This window comes from Gorilla gorilla, chromosome 15 (assembly GCF_029281585.2).
Source record: "Gorilla gorilla gorilla isolate KB3781 chromosome 15, NHGRI_mGorGor1-v2.1_pri, whole genome shotgun sequence".
NCBI lineage: Eukaryota > Metazoa > Chordata > Mammalia > Primates > Hominidae > Gorilla > Gorilla gorilla.
In genome coordinates this window covers 64,246,335-64,268,677 of record NC_073239.2, presented here as the reverse complement: position 1 = coordinate 64,268,677, position 22,343 = coordinate 64,246,335, and the positions used below count along the sequence as shown (strand labels likewise).

The following is a 22,343-nucleotide window of genomic DNA, read 5'->3' as shown; positions in this document are numbered from 1 at the left end:
GTCAAACCATTTGCCAGTGTGACACAGTTAAGTTTAGAGCTCTTGCTGAAAAACCACAGTGCTTACTCAGTCTCTATACACTTCACACTCTTCTCAAACTGTGTTTTTAAAAATCAAATAATGTCAATATTTTTCCATGCCAATGTAATATTTGGAGTTACAAATGTATATTTTTCCATATATGCTGTTATTGACAGTTTCTCCCAATATAAATATTATGGTGGGCATACTTGTATATGTATCTTTTGGCAATTTGTCATCTTACAGTAATTTTTTTAGAGATGGGCCAAAAGTTAAGTATATTTCATATTTGGATCAACATTGACAAACTGCTTCCCCCCACAACTGTACTGACTCCATCCAGTAAGTATGGAGGTATATATTTCTTCACACTTACTCCAGCTTTAGGAGTAACCAATTAAATATTTCACTTATTACATTTACTAATATCTCAGGCAAAAACAAATTATTGAATTATGTAAATTTCTTTTAAAATGATTTAGATAGAACAACATTGAACATGTATAGACCACTTGTTTTTGAAAGTACATTTTGAGTTGGGCATGGTGGCTCATGCCTATAATCCCAGTATATGGGGAGGCAGAGGCAGGAGAGTTGCTTGAGCCCAAGTGTTTGAGACCAGCCTGGGTAATAACAATGAGACCCCATCTCTACAAAACAAAACAAAACAAAAAAAAAAAAAAAAAAAAGAGGAAGAAGAAATTAGCCAGTCATAGTGGCTTGTGCCTGTGTCCTCAGCTACTTGGGAGGCTGAGGCGGGAGGATTGCTTGAGCCTGGGAGGTTAAGTCTGCAGTGAGCCAAGGTAGTGTCACTCCATTCCAGCCTGGGTGACAGAGCCAGACCTTACCTTATTTTAAAAAGTAAAATAAAAAGAAAGTACATTTTGAAAGGCACCGATCCATGTGTTTTACAACTTAGATTAGTTAAAGTCTAAATAGCTTATTTGATTTGACATCTAACAAAAACATGATCTCATCACTTCTTCAGGGTTAAAATAGAATAGTTTCCAAGATAACATTTAAAATTAAAGTTGTGCAAATTTTGGTGTGAGAATCTAAGCAAAATAATTTTACATTTAACAATGAGAGAGTATGGCTACAAATAATGCTTAGTTACTTTTTATGTATTAATATTTCTTCATTAGTTTAAAAACGACAGGGAAATATTAACTAGCAGTTTGTATTAGAGAAAATAGGTTTATATATATATGTATATATATAATTAAATTTTAAAATCTTGTATATTTAAGTGTTGTGAGTCATCCATTTGATTTTCCATTATTATTAAGATTCTAAGGTTCTGTGATAGGCCAGGCATGGTGGCTCATGCCTGAAATTCCAGCATTTCAGGAGGCAAGGTGGGAGGATCATGTGAGGCTAGGAGTTCAAGACCAGCTTGGGCAACATGGAAATACCCTATCTCTACAAAAAAAAAAAAAAAAACTAAACTAAAAATTAGCTGGGCATGGTGGCATGACCTTGTAGTCCTAGCTGCTCAGGAGGTTGAGATGGGAAGATCCTTTCAGCTCAGAAGGTTACAGGTTACAGTGATTTGTGATGGTGCCACTGCCTTAAAAAACAAAAAGGACTGTCATGACAATGCAAATTTCCTATATTGTTTATTTTATTAACAAACTCTAACATTATTAATGACAATTCTTAGAAGCGGTGTTTATTAATTTATTCAGGAGAATGAAGTATATTCTCTTTACCACTGAAAGTAGGGTCTTGCTCTATTGCAAGCCAAAATGGTAAAAGTGCTTGTGGAGAGGCCAGAGTGTGAGGCTCAGCCCTGGGAGCCTGAGGTTACAGGTAATCTGGAAGATGGCAGATATAGGAAGGTTCCTGGGAAGTACCATGCCACATTGCCACATATGTGAATCACTGAGATACATACTTACAGAGCGAATTTCAGAACTCCATCCTCAAATAAATGAAAATTGAATTGTTTGAGCAGGAATTTTGGATAATTCAGCTCCTATATATAAATCTATGAGATTGTCAAAGCCTAATATTTTAAAAATTAGGAGCTGAATTGTAATATGTACTAATAATTGCTTATGTTTCACATTGTATGGTTTACACAAATGTTTTTACTTTAGATTCTCGTGGCACCAATTAACTTAATAAGAGTATCTTTTTTATCAGAGTATAAATGATTTATAATTCTTTTTCTGTATTCTATTCTTGCTCCCCGAATCCCCAAAGACACAAAGGAATGTCTAGACTTTTAAAAATGGGAATGCAGCAGGGTAAAATGAAATTATAATATATATAAAAAATCACAAAATGTGTTTCTAGCATAAGGCAGAATTGGCATCAAAACTAAGCTTTGGCAATTCACAAACCTTCACTGGGGATATTAATTTTGTTCCAATGGAAATAAAAAACACATGATCTTCAGGGTTTTAGAGAGGACTATAGATCATCAAAATAACATGAATTACACGGGTGCTTGATATTTACTAAGTTTACAGTCCGTGAGGGTATTGCCCCAGTGGAGTCTGAATCATTTCTACCTTGTGGTAAACTGCTCTTCTGCCTTTTGTAGAAGGAGAAAAGAGCCAGACTTGGGGTATGTTCCATTATCTCACTGATCCCTGTCTCCTGGGATCCAAGATGTTTTTTTGACAGGCTAAGAAACTTGTCCATGGGGCTAGTCACAGGCAGTGGCAGTGATTTCTCAATGGAGAGAAACAGTGGGGACATTGGCAGGCCAGATCCTCACAATTCTCTGCCTACTATTGCTACTCTTGGAAAAGCAAATTGAAGTTTTCATTGTTGTCATATTTCACAGTAAATTTCATTTGTTTTCTTGATGAGTTAGGCTGGAAGAAATAACGTCTCTCTCTAATTATCCAATTTATGCTTAAGGTTGGAGCACAATGATAAGACTAATTTCATTTTGGTTAGTATTTGCTGGGGCTTTGTGGATGTTTCCAAGAAAACTGAAGAGCCCTTAATTTTAGAGAAGGATTTAAGTATACATTTCAGTCCAGAGAGATTAAAAAAATGATGTCATTAGCACCTCTGCCTTTAGGAGTCCTGATCTCTTAAGGTGCTGTGATAATTTATAAGAGGCAAGGAAGATTTGGTTCAAAGAACCTTGAAGAGTTCATTGACCACATGATATATGGCTTCTGACACTATTAACAGGATGCCATTTCACAAGTTTGATTTAGAGGGAAAGACCTGATCAAAGATTTTAAGGATTAAATGCCATCCTTTCCTGCAGTGTTATAATAGCTTCTCTCCCTCTTTTACTATATTCTTGTACAAATTTCAAAACCTATAAAAAGTGGTACCATAAAGGCAAGAGGTAAGCTCCATTGTTTTTATCTCAGCTTTCTTGTTTGTTTGTTTGTTTTATACTCTATGACCTAGTTGCCAAGATTTCTGGAATAGTTGTGGGGTTTTTGGTCTAAAATTTACTGATTTGGTAAATATCTAATTTAACCTTTAGTGGGAGACAATTCAGGATGTAGCATAGGATCCAATATAAAAAAAGGAACATATATATATATGTGTGTGTATATATATATATATACACACACGTATATTCATTATGTGATGTTACATTCATACCAAAGAAGAGGAAAGCTTAGTTCCCTACAATATTTACCTCCAAGTTGGGGTATTCCACTTAGTTTATACAAGTCGTTCGAGCAACATGTGAGATTAGTTAAATATTTGATGGATTTTCAAATATCTTCCAGGTTCAGGTCAAATCTACTGGGAAGAACATAGTGAGGGACTTAGGGTGGGAACAGCCAGGTAGAGACAGGGAACATGGATGACCGATGGCTATGCGTGACTGCCTAGACTTGATGGCCCATGGTTCTTCTCTGGCATACTTGTCAGAAGTTGTCAAATGCTGTATTTGAAAAGAATGTTATCAACCTTAGATTCAGTGTAACTTTTTTTTTCATCTCTAAAACATGCAAGGGTTTTTGAAGTTTTAGGCTTAGATGCTAATAGGCAACTCTTCTAGATGAAAACAAATAAAGGTAATCCTGATGAAATCTGAAGCTGCAAATGTGGAAATCTTCATGAAATAACATTTTTAGAATTGATAGTGCTTTGTTTTAAAAAATAGGACACAGTTTTGTGGAAGATAATTCAGAATAATATTTTGCAATTTTATATTCAATTTTGTATAAAGTTAATACTTGTCAAACAAGATAGTTTTTACACAGAAAACATGATTGCTTTTTATCATTGTCTTACCATTAGAATTTAAATTACATAATTGATTTTTTGTTTACCATTAAAATTTAATATACATTTAATGTAAGTTTAAATTGTTATTGAATGTCATTGCTCTCTTTTGATGACAAACTTTCATCTGTCTTTCAAAATAGTGTACCATGTACTGCACAAAAACAAGTAATTTGACTTTAAATAACAAATTAAATTAAAATTTAACTGAAATTAAATGTTTAGAGTTTTTTCTTTAAATTCTCGGTTAACATCAACCTAAAAACTTATGTCAACTTTTATTATTTAGCAAACGTTAATAATTGCCATCTGAAGCCAGAAGCTTCTGGATTTAATTTAATTGCCTTACTTTGGGCTTTGTAAAGTCTCTTAGAGTGGTTCAGTTACTTTATAACAATGCTGCCCAACATGTACTAAGGAAATAATACAAAATATTAAAAACCTTTCATAATCAAGGCCTTTCAAATAAAGTCATATGAGAAAGATATGACCTCTTGATTAAATCCAGTGTATCAATAGGATCTTACCACTTTCACTTTACAACTCATCAAATTAAGGACAAAAAAATATTTACCTCTAGTGGACAGGAATACAATGTTAACCAAACATGGTGGTGGGAGGTTGGTAGAGGGAGTGCAGAAATAAGTTTACATTGATGTGGATATTGTAGTTAGTTTAAAATAACCAATGGAATCAAACAAATAAAATGATCTGCAGTCTGACTTAAAATAATATATATGTTGTTTATGTATCAGAATATTTTTCTATTTGGGATTACATAAATGACAATTACAGAAAGATTTTAACTATTTTTTGAAGAAATTATTGAATAGATATACAAGTTGAACATTTAGCTTATGTGCATGTTTGGATATGTGTTTATGTTCATGGGTGCAGGGAGTATGGCAGTGGGATAAAAGAATAGTCTTTATTGTGTTATAGTGTAGGACAAGTATGTAATTTCAAAGATCTTTGCATAGAAGTAAAAGCAAGTAAGCTAAGGCTGAAGGAGAGGCAAATGATCACAATAATGACCAAAAAAAGAAATAGCGATTTACCAAAGTGGTCTTCTATTTTCCTTCCCTGTTCTTTTAGAAATACAAATGATAGGCAGAGCCAGACTGTAGTAGACAGAGGAGGGCAAAGCACATGCCAAGGATGGCTGTGAATGTGTTATCATTATTTCTAATCACTAGACAGTAAAAGAAAGACAAGAGGAGTCCTGTTGATGGGAGGATAAATGTTGCTCTTTTGTCTCTGTTTTTTTTTTAATGGGACACACTAAGCTTATTTATATGCTGTAGCATATTTAAATGCTGTGAGGATTAGCCTTGATTGTTTTACAGAAGATATTAAACAGCTTTGAGAGATTCCCTCATATGTGGTCCTGAAGTTGACAGAGTTGAATTTGTAAAAAAAATAAACTAACAGAAAGAGAGGGAAAAAAGAAAAGAAAGTGGCCTTTTAGAGAAATTTATTTTTGAAGAATGTGGAAGGATACTAGAAAATAATATTGTAGTGGCAAAAAGTTGCAGTTGTGCTAGAAGTACAAACATGATGAGTTGTTGTTTCTTATGATTAAAGTAATTATTCTTTGCAATCCTAAAATGCTGGTACAATATTGTTTAAATATTCAGTTTTTCACTTATCACTCCTTTTTACATATGAGTAAGCCTAAATAGCAGTTTTACTATTTAGTAAAGCTTCAAGCTTGATTTGATCTACTGAGATCTTTTTCCTCAGTCAAACCACACATCATTCATCTTTTGACTCCAATTCTCTGCAGCCATTGCTCAGTCAAAATTCACTAATGCTGCCTTAATTCCCAAAGGCAATGACCTTTTGTCTGTGCTGCTCCTAACTGACAACTCCATGGTATGTAATATTTTCGGACAGTCCACTGTGCTTGGCTGTCTACTCATGTAACTTTTAAAGCACCTCATTTTCTTTGTTCTCCTTCTACGTCTCTGACTTTATAATCACACTAAGTCTCTTTCTTTAGCTTCTCTAGTTAAGAATACATATTTACCATGGTTCTATCATAACTTATTCTCACTCTACATGCTCTCCTATAGAACTCTCCTCTATTCTATGTAGCATCAACTACCATTGAAAGCTCTAAAACTTAATGTCCAGCAACAACTTGTCAACTATTGGTGAACTCACCATCAGCATCCAAAACTGAATTCTCCACCTTCTTCAAATCTTCATATTTTTTTCCTGCCTTTTTTTTTTTTTTCCCCCCCCACAGAGCCTCTCTCTGTCACCTAGGCTGGAGTGCAGTGACAAGATCTCGGATCTCGTCTCACTGCAACCTCCGCCTCCTGGGTTCAAGCAATTCTCCTGCTTCAGCCTCCCAAGTAGCTAGGACTACAGGCGCCCACCACCCGCCTGGCTAATTTTTGTATTTCCAGTAGAGACTGAGTTTCCCCATGTTGGCCAGGCTGGTCTCAAACTCCTGACCTCAGGTGATCTGCCTGCCTCGGACTCCTGGCCTCGGACAGCTGGCCCTGTCAGATTTTTTGATAATAAAACATGTAATGTAACTAGGCTAATGAGGAATATGTTAGGCAATGGAGTTGCCAACAACAGGAGTAATTATGGACTAGGACTGTATGCACAAAAAATATATAAAAATCAGTTTAGAATATCATTGTGAAAAAGGGAGGTGGGGGAGATCTCATGTAATATATTAAACCAGAAACTCAGATAGGAAAGAAAAGAATGGAAGCCACCATATCCTTGAAGTACTATACACGTGCTACATTGAACATTTTGAGATAAACAGAAGAAACCAATCATTGACAATGCTGATTAGCTAAATGTAACATGTTGTAGAAAACTGAGAAGTGTTTTATGAAAGCATATGATCACTTAAATCAATAGAAAGCTGGGAAGAAAGTTTGATTATTGTTATGTTTGCTTTACAAGCAAAACTGAATGACAGCTAAGAGAATGGTATAAGTAATACATACTGACTCTTGGCCATGTGAGAACAGTAAGGTATATATAGGCTGTCTGTCTGTCTCTGTCTGTCTATCTGCCTCTCTCTCTCTCTCTCTCTCTCTCTCCCTCTTTCTCTTTCTCTGTCTCTCTATCTCTCTGTCTGTCTTCAAAATATCAATAGTACATGAGTAATGCTGGCACAGCGTGGTTTGCTGAGCTGTTCACTAGAGCTTCTAGGAGAGGGACCAGTGAACTTCCTTCTCTCCACACTACTTAACTAAACAGATCTGTTACCTTAACCAAGAACATAAGTTACATTGATCTAGTGTGGAAGAGTAGCAACATGCCAGTGGCAACTTGAATTCCCAGAGAATAGCTGCCTGAGGGATTTGAGGGATTTAACTAAAAAACCAGGCTCTTACTTGAAGCTCTTAGCAGAGAGAAAGCTCCTTGTACCAAAACCATAAATGCCTGATAGCAGCACGTTTTTCAGGAAGCATCGCCATTACTGAAAAAAGTTTCTTCATCAGAAACATTTCTCATCTAAGCCCTCATGCCAACAACCCTCCACCCCCAATGAATTGGGCTTAGGGCCCCTCATCTCAAGATTCCCCCAACGGTGGGTAATGTGAGTTCCATGGCGATCAATAAACTATCTCCTATTAAAATAAAAAATTGTCATCTTTCACCTAGTCAGGGTATAAACTTCAGTGTCATCTTAACTTTTTCCCTCACCCTCAGATTCAGTTAATTGTCATGTCCTTTCTAACAAGACCTCTAAAATGCATCTCTCCTCCATTATCCATTCCCAGGCCTCTCCGGTGTCTCTCCTATGTCTGAGACATAGTGGCAAGCTGATAAGGCTGTACAGTGGCAAGGTATGGAGTAAATTATAAACTACAGGGGATACATTTTTACATGGTTATTTCAGAAACACAATAGACACTGGCATATTACAAAGGCATATTTCAGATTTGCCTTTGAGCACACTGTTTTCTCTCTCTGAAATCTCCTTCCTCTTTTGCTCCCAAGAGCATCTCTCCAAACTTAGGTTAAATGTCACTGACTTTGCGAAACTTGTTAGACTCCCCCAGGCAGATTTAGCTATCCTCTGCTTTGTCTTTGTTTAGTACTTTTCATTTTCTTCTGTTAGAGTGTCTATCCTGTTCAATTATCATATAATTTTAAATAATTTAGACAAACCCAGTAGGCTGTAAGCCTTTAGCAGGTGCAGCTCATGGCATTAATCATCATATCCCCAGCATAGAGTCTCATGCCTGCTATAGCAGCTGCTCAATAAATATATGCTTGAAAATCTATACATGAGGTGAAAGGATTAAAATGCCCCGGTTGTTGCCATTGTAGAATAATTTATTTGTACTATTTCTCCAGAGTGAATTTGGTTTAACTTTCAAAAGTATATTCTAACAAGATAAAAGAATGTCTCTCTTTTGCCCTTTTAGGCTGACCTCTTCAACCCAAAGCCAGAATGTCCTCGGATTAAGACAGTTGATATGATTAGTGTTAGGAAAGATTTTACATAATGAAATTTGGTTTACTTCAAGAAAATTTGGATGAATATGAGTCTCATGCAATATTTTAACATTGTAATTCATTGCTGACTCTACAGGGCAAAGGAGATCTTAACCCTTAGTCCAATTTAAGGATGATGAATTGAGGTTTTTTACCAACAAGGCAGAGGATCAGAGATGTCTTGCTTCAGGTATAAAACTGCAAATTGCATTTATATTTAAAGTAAGCAAATGCACTGCCATAATAGTTGATATTTTGCTAAAGTAAGAAGTTGATGTCATTATAGTGATAGTTGCTAAAATAGAAACTAAAACTCAATTAGTAAATAAATACCTCCTCTGTGCTGTGAATTATGTGATATGGGGATGATGCCAAAAATGATGCTCAGTCTAGCGCTGAGATGCTTACTATCGTGTTTGAATGTGGAGAGAAAGGAAAATCACAAAGCAATAAATACATACCTCATGGAAGAAAAGAGAAGATAATCATTTATAAGTAATCCAAGAAGATATCAGGAACATGGGTCCAATTATTGGTATGGGAATCTTAGATGGGAGAACATTATAAGCAAAGACACTTAAAATCTCAGGGTTCTTTGCATTCTCACTGAGGATAGTCTGATATTACAGAGAAATGGGACTTCTAGTTGGATGGTAAGCATGAGGACCCTTGACAGAGGGCCTAAATGCCACCCATGCACAGCGATTAGGACTCTATGAAATGTCATAGGGAGATATTGTAGGTTCTTAAGCAGAGAAACAACATAATGTAAATAGAAATTTCAAAATACTATTTTGATCATTGTGAAATGTCATGGATTTGGCAGGTACTGGAGGTAGGATGATGAACTGGGACAACATTCTATTGTGAAGTTTGGCTAAGTTTGGAGCAATTCTGCTACTTACATTCTTAATCTAGTTTATGGTGCTCTAACTGCTTTATTAATGGTTTCTCAATAGTTTTTTATACCCCTAGCCTGGTCTAGGTCTGGGTCTAGTTTGGGAGTTATTTAGAACACTAATTTAACTATGACAGACATAGTTTAAATAGACAGCATCAAGTAATGAAAAGAACAATAGGCCAGTGGCTTTGGTCTCGTTTAGCCACAACTAGCCACAGGATTGTGACAAAGTCATTTGATGTCCTCAGGCTTTTCTTTCCTAATCGGGAAATAAGAGTGCTGACCTATATAAACTCTAAGGTCCTTTCAAGTGAGCTTTGTGCACACAAAAGAATTAAGGGAAGCTTCCAAAATACTCTCATTATCATTGAGCAGCTAAAATATTGAGCACATATTTTGATGAATACTAAAAGGAAGACAACTTCCACACTTAAAATTTGATGGAATATTCCACCCTCCTACAGGATAGGTGGTAGGTTCATGATGACTGCAGTATGCAGGCAATTAACTTTTCCAAGAATGTGTTATAATATAGAAGAAAAATAGCAGAAAATTAACCCTTGTAAATGTCACAGTGTGCTTACTGTATAATTTAAGTGGTTTAAATAAAGCTACTTATTTGCATAATGATGTTTTTGAAAGATATACCTTAAAAATAACAATACTAAGCATTGATCTGAAATTAAAACAAAAATAACAAGTGTAAATTAGTCTGGAAAGGATGTCATGTCACTATATAATTAGATATATTAATAAACATGTGGGCTATCACTATCACATATGAAGCTAAAGTTAGCATGGAAATATATTTTAAGATAATAGATCTGTATTTTCTATTGAACATTTATTTTATTTTATTTTGCAAGCATTTATAGATTTTCATCAATTCGTTAACCTCTATAATATGGATATGACTATATTAGACAGATGCCTAAAAATAAGTACTTCACTAGTATTACTTATCTAAATTGAAGTCCAAATTTGATCACTGCCTGAAATGATCTGTAGGAAATGTGGTGTGAAACATATCAGAGGACTAAGAGAAACACCAAAGATAAGGATTTCTAATGTCATAAAACCAAACGAATTATTACAATGTCTAGACAGAGTCCAGAGACATGATGGAAAATTTTTAATAAATTGGTTTTATAGACCAAACTGGACATTTGACTTAAGCATCATTTAATTTTTCAAATCAGATAAAATGATGCATAGCAGAAAGTTTAGTTACTTTAAAAAGACGAAGGAAAAGGATATTTTATTCCTTGGAGTATTTTTCTTTAGCCAACAAATATAATACCCAGAACCTAGTCTAACTAGCTCTGTCATTGCAGCTATCTGAGTGTTTGGTAAAAATGCAGATTCCTGGGGTTTCCTGCAGATATATCAGGTCTCTGAACACCTTTGAAATTTGTATTTTTAACAAGTTCTTGAGGGGTGTTTATTATGCATATTTAATGTCAAGACCACTTTTCTAGAAGTACTGTTTTGTTCTTATTCTACTATTGGAAACTTTTACCTGTCATTTTGATGATGGATATTGGAAAGCAGGGTTCTGAATTTCAAGGTTGAGTAACAGGATTATGCTTTGGTACCTAGAAAGAGCTGGACATAACCAGTTGTTTTATTAATCATAAGCGGTCTTTTCCATCTTCCAGTTTCTGCCTGAAATTGAGAAAGATAATGAAATACACCCTGATGTCAATTATTAAGCTCTATGGGTAGACTGTGCATTTATGTTATATAAAACAAAATAGTAGATATTGAAAACTATTCTATTTTACTTTCAGAACACAGCTTTTCCCAGAATGATTTTTTTCATGAGTTGGCCTTATAATCTTTTTTCTTCCATAGAATTACCAAATTTATTTTAAAATTCTATAAGATTCATTGTCTTTAATGTTAGATAAAACATTCCTAATATGCTGGCACTGGCATTAATTTTTAAGCAATCACAACCTCTGCTAGTAATACTACTGTTTAGGTTGAAGATATCTATCAGGAAATTCTTGAGATCACTGTCCTTTACATGTAGATATAACCTTTCCACTTGCCTTTAACTGAAATGATCATTCTCTTTCACTCCCAAATGTATGACAAACAAAAATGCTTAGTTCACAAAAGGAATTGATCTCCAATTTGAAGCTAGTAGCTGTCAATAATTTACTTGATGGCAAGCAGCATATCTTATTAGCTAAGTACTTCTCATGACCCACAGAAAGTTTCCATGTAGTTGTCCCCAACGATGTGTAAGTCAAGGAGTGTTAGTTAAATTTTACTGGCCCCTTGGCACTGAAGTAGGAGAAAATTATATTTAGAAATTTGGGCAGCTTTATGCTAATGAAGTTTCTTTTGAATCAGAATTTTAGACTCAGGCGACAATGGTATATTGTCTTCTTCCATGGCTAAATCAGGAATCATACTTTGTTTACATCAATACAGATGTCTATAAGTATGGTAAATTAAGTTGGTTTTCACTTCCTGAAAACCAAATCATCTTATTCGTGAGCTTCTTAACTTGCGCGCTACATGACTTAAATAATTAATAGACAAATGTCAATGTCTTCCATTCAAATTCCCTTTTTTCCTCCAATTGTCTTCTTTCTTTTGCACTACATATTTTTGGTGCAATATTCCTTATTATGTTAAAGTTTGAACTCAGAAAGGAAGGGACCTTCTCACATTTTAACAATCAAATTTTATCTTGTGGTCTTGTATTGATGGTGATTTCCTGAGGTTCTTCCACTACCTTGTTCCCCTGGAAATGTGTTGGTCACTGTTAGATAAATTTGAAGATTTCTTCCAGCAAAATCTTTAATGCCTTGGGGAGGCGTTAAGACTGATGAATCTGACTAATCTGACTATGGTGAAGTCTAATAGGAATTGCTTTTATAGTCAAGATGGTTCATGAGAAGATCGCTGACTTACCTTTTCATGTATCTTGTCTCTCTTCTTCCTGACTCGACAGCTCCTCCCACGGTTCGTATTGTGCACTCAGGCTTGGCCTGTAACATTGAAGAGGAGCGCTACTCCGAAAGGGTCTACACTATCCGGGAAGGAGAAACCCTTGAGTTGACTTGTCTAGTCACAGGACATCCACGTCCACAGGTGAGTCCCGAACTGTGACACTGGAGAAAACATTCTCTGACTTTTCTCAGAAGTCAAAAAGTGTATATTTTAGAATATTTAGCTAAAACTGTGTGTGTGGGGGGGCGGGTGTGTGTGTGTGTGTGTACTCAAGTGCAAGTATATGTGCAACGCAGGACAAGAGTGGGGATTTCGGAACATTCAAACTTGAGCTATTCTTTTGTATAAGATGAAAAAAGAAATTTTTGTTTTGGTATTGTGGGAAATGTAGAAGACACTTCTAAGGAAGCTGTTAAACAGACAACTACAAAAATATCTCAGTAGGATAACAATTCATATGAAAATGAGTTTATTTTAAAACGTGGAACATGATTTCATGATGACATAATTGCAACCGAGAGGTATTTGTTCTCAAGAATGTGAAGCATGAGGTCACATATAGTTTTCTTACTCCTTGTCATTTTATTCATAGAAAACCTTGAAAAACATACAGTTGCAGATAGTGTATGCACTCAGGCCTTCAGAATCGTCATCCACAGCTTTCTTAAACTAATTTAATAGAAGCAATAAAAATGGAGACTTTTAAAGGGCACTAAAATTACAATATGCAAAGGCAAAGCCCAGGTGTGGTGGCTCACGCTTACAACCTGAGCACTTTGTGAGGCTGAGGCAAGGGGATCATTTGAGGCCAGAAGTTGGCGACCAGCCTGGGCAACATAAGGAGACTGTGTCTCTACAAAAAAATAAAAAAATAAAAAATTAGCTGGGCCTGGTGGTGCACACCCGTAGTCTCAGCTACTCTGGAGGCTGTCGTGGGAGGATCACTTAAGCCCAGGAGGTCAAGGCTGCAGGTTGTCATGATTGTACCACCACACTCCAGTCTGGGCAACAGAGAGAGACCCTTTCTCAAACAAACAACAGCCAAAAAAAAAAAGAATAAAAAATTTGTAGGAACAAAAGAAACAGTTATATAGAAGATAATATGTTTAGGTTATATATATATGATGCAACAATCTAATTTAGATGCAGAATATTGAGGATGTTTTACTCAATAATTGATAATTCTTATTGTCAATAACCTTACTAGCTCAAAATTCACATTTGTAATCAACACAAGCACTATGGTAGGAAAAGTAGTCTCACTTAGTAGACAAAATTACATATTTTAAGTATTTGTGTTACAGGAAAAAAGAAATCCAGCTAACAAAGCTACAGAGGGAAAAGCGAAGAGTAATGTGGAGATTTTATGAACTCACCATTTTATCCCTGTTTTTAACTTCTGCCATTCTTAACTCTTACTGACGGATACTTAAGGATCTTTTTATTTACCATTTTGACTCTGAAATGATAAAAATAGGCATATAAAGCATCACAGAATGAAGCATTAAATAGATAAGACCATGGCTAAAACAGAAATGGTAAAATATGTTTAATAAAACTCATGCTGTTGGTAAAATGAAAAAGAACAAAAGTAATCTAGAAAGAATAATTATTAAAAATGTTGAAAAAGGAAAACTCACGATAACTGAAATTTCAAAGTATAACATTTGCTATTAACTGAAAATGGATTAAAGAATAAAATTGTCATAATGAAATTTAGAGAAACACAATTTGAGCCAGGATAATTACGCTTGATAGAAAAAAAAAGATTCCGAAAGACAACATACAAGGACAGACTGATGACTGATAATTGTTAAAAATTGAAACAAGGAGATGGATATGTGAAACATTTTCATTTTAAAATTTATACAGAAAACAATGAAGTCCAGTGAAAATAATGTTACCAAAAATTTAAACAATGATAGACTTAATTCAAGATAATATTAACTCAAAGAAAATACAGTGTTGTTATAATTTGATTATATTTTTTGTTTTGTAGACATAGAATAGAAATTTCAGAATCAAAAGTTGGGATCTAAACAGGAGGGTCCAAACACATCCAAAAAAAGCCTTGAAGAGCTTTATGAGAGGCAGTTTATGGCAAGAGAAGACTCATTGAGGTTCCCATTAGTCCCGCACAGAGTGTACTAAATTTACACCTTCTGAACTCCAAATTATATTTTAAAATGCAACTTCTTATCTCTGTTTCTAACACACCCCAGGTGTTGCTCTGCTGCCTCTCTCTCCATCCTCCTGTCCCTTTAATATTAGAAATTTCCTATTTTATCCATACATTTTCCCTTTTTATCATTCACAATCAGGAGTACAACCTTTGACCTCTAGACAAACCAGATTAGGTTCTGAAACAAAGTAGATCATGCATTTTTATTTTTTTCCTAAGCAATTCCATTTTTTGGAAACATTTCAATGTGTTTTGATCCTAAGAAAAATGTATTGTTTTGGTATCAATATTTTTTTAATTCCTAGAATTAATTAAGGTGTTTGCAGGTGAATCAGTTTCAGCTTATATTGCCCATTGAAAAATTAACTGGGCGGCTGGGCGCGGTGGCTCACGCCTGTAATCCCAGCACTTTAGGAGGCCGAGGCGGGCGGATCACGAGGTCAGGAGATCGAGACCATCCTGGCTAACGTGGTGAAACCCCGTCTCTACTAAAAATGCAAAAACGAATTAGCCGGACGCGGTGGCGGGTGCCTGTAGTCCCAGCTACTCAGGAGGCTGAGGCAGGAGAATGGCGTGAATCTGGTAGGCGGAGCTTGCAGTGAGCCGAGATCGCGCCACTGCATTCCAGCCTGGGCGACAGAGCGAGACTCCGTCTCAAAAAAAAAAAAAAAAAGAAAAATTAAGTGGGCCTCTTCATTGTCAATAAATTGTATAAGGAAAGCTGACAGAACACCTGGGACCTGGCATCCCGGCCAAAGTCTAAAGGGCAATGCTGTTGGCAGCTGGTCCTGAGGATGATTTTTCTTGGCTGATATCAGAAAGCTCGAATGACTTTCTCGCTTGGTCTAATCTGAGTATAATAATAGTTGGAAATGCAGTGGAAGAGAGAGGTTCCTCATTCACTCATCAGCAGATTTCTTAATCTGCTGCCTCTTCTTGTAGCAGTAACAGTCATAAAGATTGTTTATTTCCAAAAGTATTGTAAAGAGCATTTTTTCTAGCCTCTTTAATTTTTTTATGGTATATTGTTTAGTGATGGGTAGTGGCCTGAGAGTATTGATGTATCCAAAGAAAATAAAACAAGTGAAGGAGAGGTCAGTACGATGCAATGGTTAAGAGCATGATGCTGGAACCAGATGTCTGGATGTAACCCTGGCTCCACCAGGACTAACAGTGTGACCTTGGAAAAGTTCCGTAATCTCCCAGCTTTCTGTGCCTCAGTTTTCTTTTTTATATATTAGGGATGATAATAACTATCTTATATCATAGAATCCTTTTGAGAGTTAAATTTATATTATGGATATATATACACACATATATTCTGTGTGTGTATATATACACATATACATATATATACAAACACACACATACAAATACAACTATACATTCTTGGTACATAAGCATTATGTCAGCATGTAATAGAAACATATGTTGGCTTTATTATTTTTCAGTAATTTAGGACCATCAACTCTAAGATCTAGATTTGGATGTGTAGGTATGAAAATAAGTAGATTTTAAAAATGGTTTTAGCATTCCTATATCCTGCTTTAAATTAGATGCAGTTAAATCAATTTCAGTATTTGTTGTGTTTTATTGCTCTGCATAGCCTATACATCTCTGTTAATTAGCCTTTTTAGCTTGCAAGGAATAGAACTATGTTCAGACTACCTTGTTTAATGAGGGTTTATTACAAAGATACATGAAGAAGTAAGAAAGAAAGAAAGTAAGGGTTTGCCAGTAAATGAAACAATCTAGTACAAACTCTAGATGTCTACAGCTTCAGGATTCAGCTACCCTTTTTCTTTCCTTCCCTGCCCCCCTCCTTCCCTCCCTGCCCCTTCCCTTCCCTTCCCTTCCCTTCCCTTCCCTTCCCTTCCCTTCCCTTCCCTTCCCTTCCCTTCCCTCCACTCCCCTCCACTCCCCTCCACTCCCCTCTCCTCCCCTCTCCTCCCCTCTCCTCCCCTCCCTTCCTCTTTCTCCTTTCTCTCTCAAAATTGTCACGTCAATAATTTAAATACATTATAAATATAGTCTTCTTGTAAATGACTTAAACAGTAGGATATTTAACATAAATGTTTCTCTTCTCAATCCTACCTGCCCTCCTTCCCAGAAGTAGATATTAAATAGTTTGGCATATCATCTTTCAGTTCTCGTTCAATGCATTTCCTTAAATATAATTATTTATGTTCATGTTCCATTTTCCATTTTTAATAAATGAGATAATGAAAAGTATTATTCTATGACTAGAATTTTTCACTTGGCCATGTGTCCAAAACACCAAGTATGGGGTCTAGGCTGGTAGTTCTTAATGTGTGGTTTCTGGAGATAATTGATTAAAAATGAAAATTCTCAGATCCCTTCACGTTAGAAACCCCTGCATTGGGGCCAGCAATTCATGTTTTAGCAAGCCCTCCAAGTGAATCTGATGTCCACTAAAGTTTGAACCAGTGGCTTGGATCATTGTCTTCACTCAGGCTGAATAGTTCTTTGTATGGGTGCACTGAGTTTTGCTGTGAGTACTCTCAAATGTGTATAATTGCTGCTGTGTCCTTCATCATGAAATTACTTACAGATGGTCACTGTTATAAACAATCCAGTGAATACTTGTAGGGTATATGTTTGTGTTGCCTGTATGTACATCTTTGTGAAATGTATGGTAGCATTGCTGTAGCATAGTTTCCTTCCTCAAAATGGAATTATTTAGCCAAAGTTGAAAGGGACCTGTTACTTGCTTTCTCAACGGGAGTGTATTTTTTTTTTATTTTTGTCAATTTGATGCAAGAAACTAAATTACACTCTATTGTAGTTTAAATTTGCATTTTAAATCACTAGCCAATTTGAACATTTTCCCACATGTTTATCAGTCACTTGTACATCTCTATTTACTGGTTGCTGTTTATCTTCTCTTTTCTTACTAGTTTGCTGCTTATCTTCTTGTAGACTTGTGACGACAAATATACTACATAAATAAATTCAATTGCTGATAAACATGTTGCCAATTGCACCTCCCAGTGTGTTACTTGTGTTTTAAGATTGTTTAAGATACTTTTGTTCTCAAGTTTTTGTTTTTAAAAGATGAATTGTTTTTGGCTTCTGAGTTTTGTAGCTACTTTAGCAAGATCTCCTTATATCCATTTTTTTTTCTAACAGCTTAAAGTCATTTATGTATTTGACAATTTAATCATCAGGAAATCATTTTGTCCTTAGTGTGAAGTGTTAGACTAGTGTTCTCTTTGTCTCTTTCTTCTCTCTCTTTCCCTCTTGCCCTTATACAAACAAGATGGTCAATATTCCACTGCACACCTTCAAAATGCTATTTTTAGCATTAGCAAAATTACATTAGTCTGCACCTTACTGTTATTCTTTTCTGTACCAATTCCATTTTAACTTCTACAGCTTTACTATATCTATCTATCTATCTACCTATCTATCTATCTACCTATCATCTATCTATATATGTATATTTTTAGACAGAGTCTCACTCTGTCATCCAGGCTTGAGTGCAAGTGGCACAGTCTCAGCTAACTGCAACCTCCGCCTCTCGGGTTCAAGCAATTCTCCCGCCTCAGTCTACTGAGTAGCTGGGATTACAGGCACGTACCACTACCCCCTACTAATTTTTGTATTTTTAATAGAGACCCAGTTTCCCCATGTAGGCCAGGCTGGTCTCAAACTCCTGACCTCGGGTGATTCGCCCGCCTCAGCCTCCCAAAGTGCTAGGATTACAGTTGTGAGCCACTGCGCCCGGCCTATAATACATTTTGATATATAAATGAGCAGGTCATTCCTTTATAGTTGTTTTAAAATATTTCCTCAGTTGACCTCAAACATTTTTTATCTACCCTATGAATTAGAAAATATGATTTTCATGTTCTCCACCCAAATAAATGTTGAGATTTTAGTTACATTGCATTATTCTTGCAATGAGGTCATATGTATAAAGTATGACCGGTTTTTAAAAGGGAGTTCTCAGTAGGAATACTGAACATTTGAACTCTTAATATTTCAGACTTCTCAGATAGCAATACAATTTAATTGTAACCAGTATAATGTGTGGGTCTTTGAATTTCTTTTAATAATAAACATAGGTATGCCTGTTTGCAAGGTTGGAAGACCTCCTTTCAAAACAAAACAAAGAAAGAATGTGCATCAATCAAAGCAGCTCTGCTTTTCTTCTTTTTATATGCTGGCTTTCTGGGTAAGATTTCATTTGAATAATATTTTTCATCACTAAAATATTTTTGAAAGCCACTCTTTAAAAATAATTATGTAAATCCAAAACACTAGGAAGCATTAAAATTGTCTAGTAGTTTATTACACCTTAACCTTAGTGAGCATTTGCTTTTTGCATAAAAAAATTTGGCTGGGCCATTTTTCAATTTTGTAATAGAATTGTATTCAGTCATTTGATTGTTGTATAAATGCATTTTTAACTACCAAGGCTGTTGCAGAGTTATTGATGCTTTTGTCCTTGTTAATCTTCTATGCAGATTCTCAAATGATAATCTTACCATGATAAAAATCTTAGCAAACATTAGTAGCCAGTTCTTCAGTTTGAAACCATTAGTGCTACATGTATTGTTCTTTGCAGATATTTTATATATCTTGATTCATATTCCTATACTTTTTTCTGATTTAGTCTATTAAATTTTTTACAAAATGAGAGTGCATGCACTTGAATAAGAAACATACTAGATTTTTGGATTTATCTCCAATTAATGTGGGCAGGTTTAGGTTCTACTATAACCAAATATTATATTAATTCTTTTTTGTGTTTTATAAAATTAATATAATTTGCTTTTTTCATCTGTGATAAACATATCTAGACTGAATCTGTCTGCTATATCATGTTAGAGAGTTTCCAACTAAAATAACTAATACTTTTTCAAATAATCTTTGGATAAGATGTGGAAGATGTTTAGGATAAGCATCCAAACATTTATTTTTTAAAAAATTCCACATCAGCTGGGTGCGGTGGCTCACTCATGTAATCCCAGGACTTTGGGAGGCCCGAGGTCGGCAGATTGCTTGAGCTCAGGAGTTCGAGACCAGCCTGGGCAACATGACGAAACCTCGTTTTTACAAAGAAATAAAAAAATTAGCCAGGTGTGGTGACATTTGCCTGTAGTTCCAGCTAGTCGGGATGCTGAGGTGGGAGGATTGCTTGAGCCTGGGGAGGTCAAGGCTACACTGAGCCCTGATCTTGCCTGGGCGAAAGAGCAAAAGCCTGTCTCAAAAAAAAAAAAAAAAAAAAGATTGCCATATCAATGGCTGCTTTCACAATCCCTGCCTCTGCCTCATGTACTTAGTCCCATCTCCAGGTGATGTACATCTTTATTAAGTTCATGGTTACATGAGTAAATGTATTAGCATAGCTTGTTTAGGAGGAAACACTTACAGTCTTCCTTATAGTCTTCAAATAGTTTTGTTTCCATTGATTTTTATATAGAATAAGAAAGGCTTTTTGGGGTCAACACTTTAACATACTCCTAAATTGCTAATACTTTTTACTCTCAGTGTATCAGCATCAACCAAAGATTTTTAGAAATTTTATTAAAATTCTCAAGAAAAGTTATTTTTGTTCATCATATTTACCTACTATTCTCTCAGAATTCATCTTTTGTTTAATTTTATAAACAATCTAAAACATCTCATTCATTCCAGATACTATCTCAAAAAAAATTAGATCATTTAACAGAGTGCCTAGCACAACATAAATGCTTAGTAAATGATAATCGTATTTGTGATTGAGTCGTTGATACTAAATAATATATTTACAAACTTAATAATTATAAGCTATTACTGTTATCACTATATACTTACATTTAACTCAACAAAGTAGGTGGAGTATTCTTGCCTGTGCCATTGAAATTTGTCTCTTCTCTATGCCTGGATTTGGCTCCTGGACTTTGAGTAGAGGTAATGTGGGTCTAGAGTGTGACGATACTGGGCTAGGACTAATTTAAGAATAAAGTGCTCTTCCATGACTTGGGTTAATTATGAGTAAGAATACCTGGAGCTAGTCCTAATATGCCGTTATGATAGTTCTTTGAAATTTAAACATCATGAGGACTTATAGTAAGTGAGCTAGAGATATAGGAGCTATCTTCACAGAATATTAAAACTTAGGAGACTCAGGGAGGTGGGAATGTTAGCACATATTTATTATATGAGACTCATTTTTAGAGAGTTCCCAAGGCATTCACTGTAAGAAATGCAGTAGTCAGATGGACACTGGCATCTCTGAGAAGCTCAGGGTGACTGTCCTCTGTATCCCAGGGTGTAGTAGGAGATGCTACCATAGAACAAGGATCTCTAAACTCAATGGTCTGACTGCCATTTTCAGAAATGGCAGAAGTTTAGTAGGAACACTTCACCAACAGACTCAATATAGATATCAATAGTGTGAAGAGCAACAAGGTCAGAATAGCAACCAGAATTCTTTTATCAACAAGGGTTTATGACAATGGATAATATATCATAGTGTTTTTAGGGATGAAATACAAGGGTAGCTGACTAGAGTGGTACTTGACTTATCTAAAAAGACAAAAATGACACCTTGAGGAAGTAGACGTTTTCCGCTATAATGGAAGATCACGATCATTCATCCAGTTTCCAAATTTAAACTAGTTCATGGAGCCAACTCTTACTGGTTGAAAGGGAAACCAAGTTTTCTTAAAGAAAGACCTAGCAATATCACTGAAAGTTACACAAAAATGCTGTCTCAATCCTTCCTTCAAAGGATTTATGGCCATTTTACATAGCAACTTACACTGGAAAAAGTGAACTAGCAAAGCCTTTTGAGGGCTCTTAAAGGTACAGAGCCTGAGCTAGCACTGACATCAGTGGACTTGTAATGCTAATGGGGGCTTATGAAAGACAAGCGATAAATGGAGTTCTAGCCTGGGTAAGTGGATTGATCTACGGTTATTTCCCCAGACTCCCAAGTACATAATTGGGACCAACATACTTAGCAACAAGCAGGATCCTCACACTGGTTATATGACCTGTGGAATAAGTCAGAATCATTTTAGTAGAAAAGACCTAGTGGAATCCTATAAAACTGTTCTTCCCAAACCAATGTATGAAATCATCAGTAACACTGCTTCTCAGGAGAAACTTCAGAGGCTATATGCTACCGTCAAAGCTTTAACAGTGAAGGAGTCATAGTCTCCATCATGCATCTATTCATTGCACATGTAAAGCAACTAAAAAGTCAGGCGGATTATGATATATAATAGCTTATGGTAAACAATCAAATCAATGCAGCTGCTGGATCAGATGTGGTATCTTCACTGGAACAAAATCACACCCCTGGCACTAGCTGGTATGCAGCTAGTAATCTAACAAATGCATGCTTTTTAATTCTTATCATGAAAGAGGATTTAGAAGTTTGCTCTTATGTGGGATAGACAGTAATCCACATGTACATATCTGCCCTAGATCAGGGCTAACGCTCACTCTCTGTAATATTACAGTGCACAAGGAACTTGATTGTCTTGGTAACCTAGAGATGATTACACAGATGGTCTCCTAACATGATTGTTCAACTTTACAATGGTGCAAAAGTCATAA

General features: G+C 35.6%; 1 protein-coding gene across 2 annotated transcripts in view; it reads left to right on the top strand.

The window, feature by feature from the left end:
- The window catches only part of MDGA2 (MAM domain containing glycosylphosphatidylinositol anchor 2), an 834,858-nt gene that overhangs the window by 362,777 nt on the left and 449,738 nt on the right, over nt 1-22,343 (top strand). For both annotated transcript variants that reach the window (XM_004055127.5, XM_055362264.2), the window contains exon 2: nt 12,588-12,727. In XM_004055127.5, the coding sequence (XP_004055175.2) occupies nt 12,588-12,727 (140 nt within the window). The remainder of the gene's footprint in view (nt 1-12,587; nt 12,728-22,343) is intronic.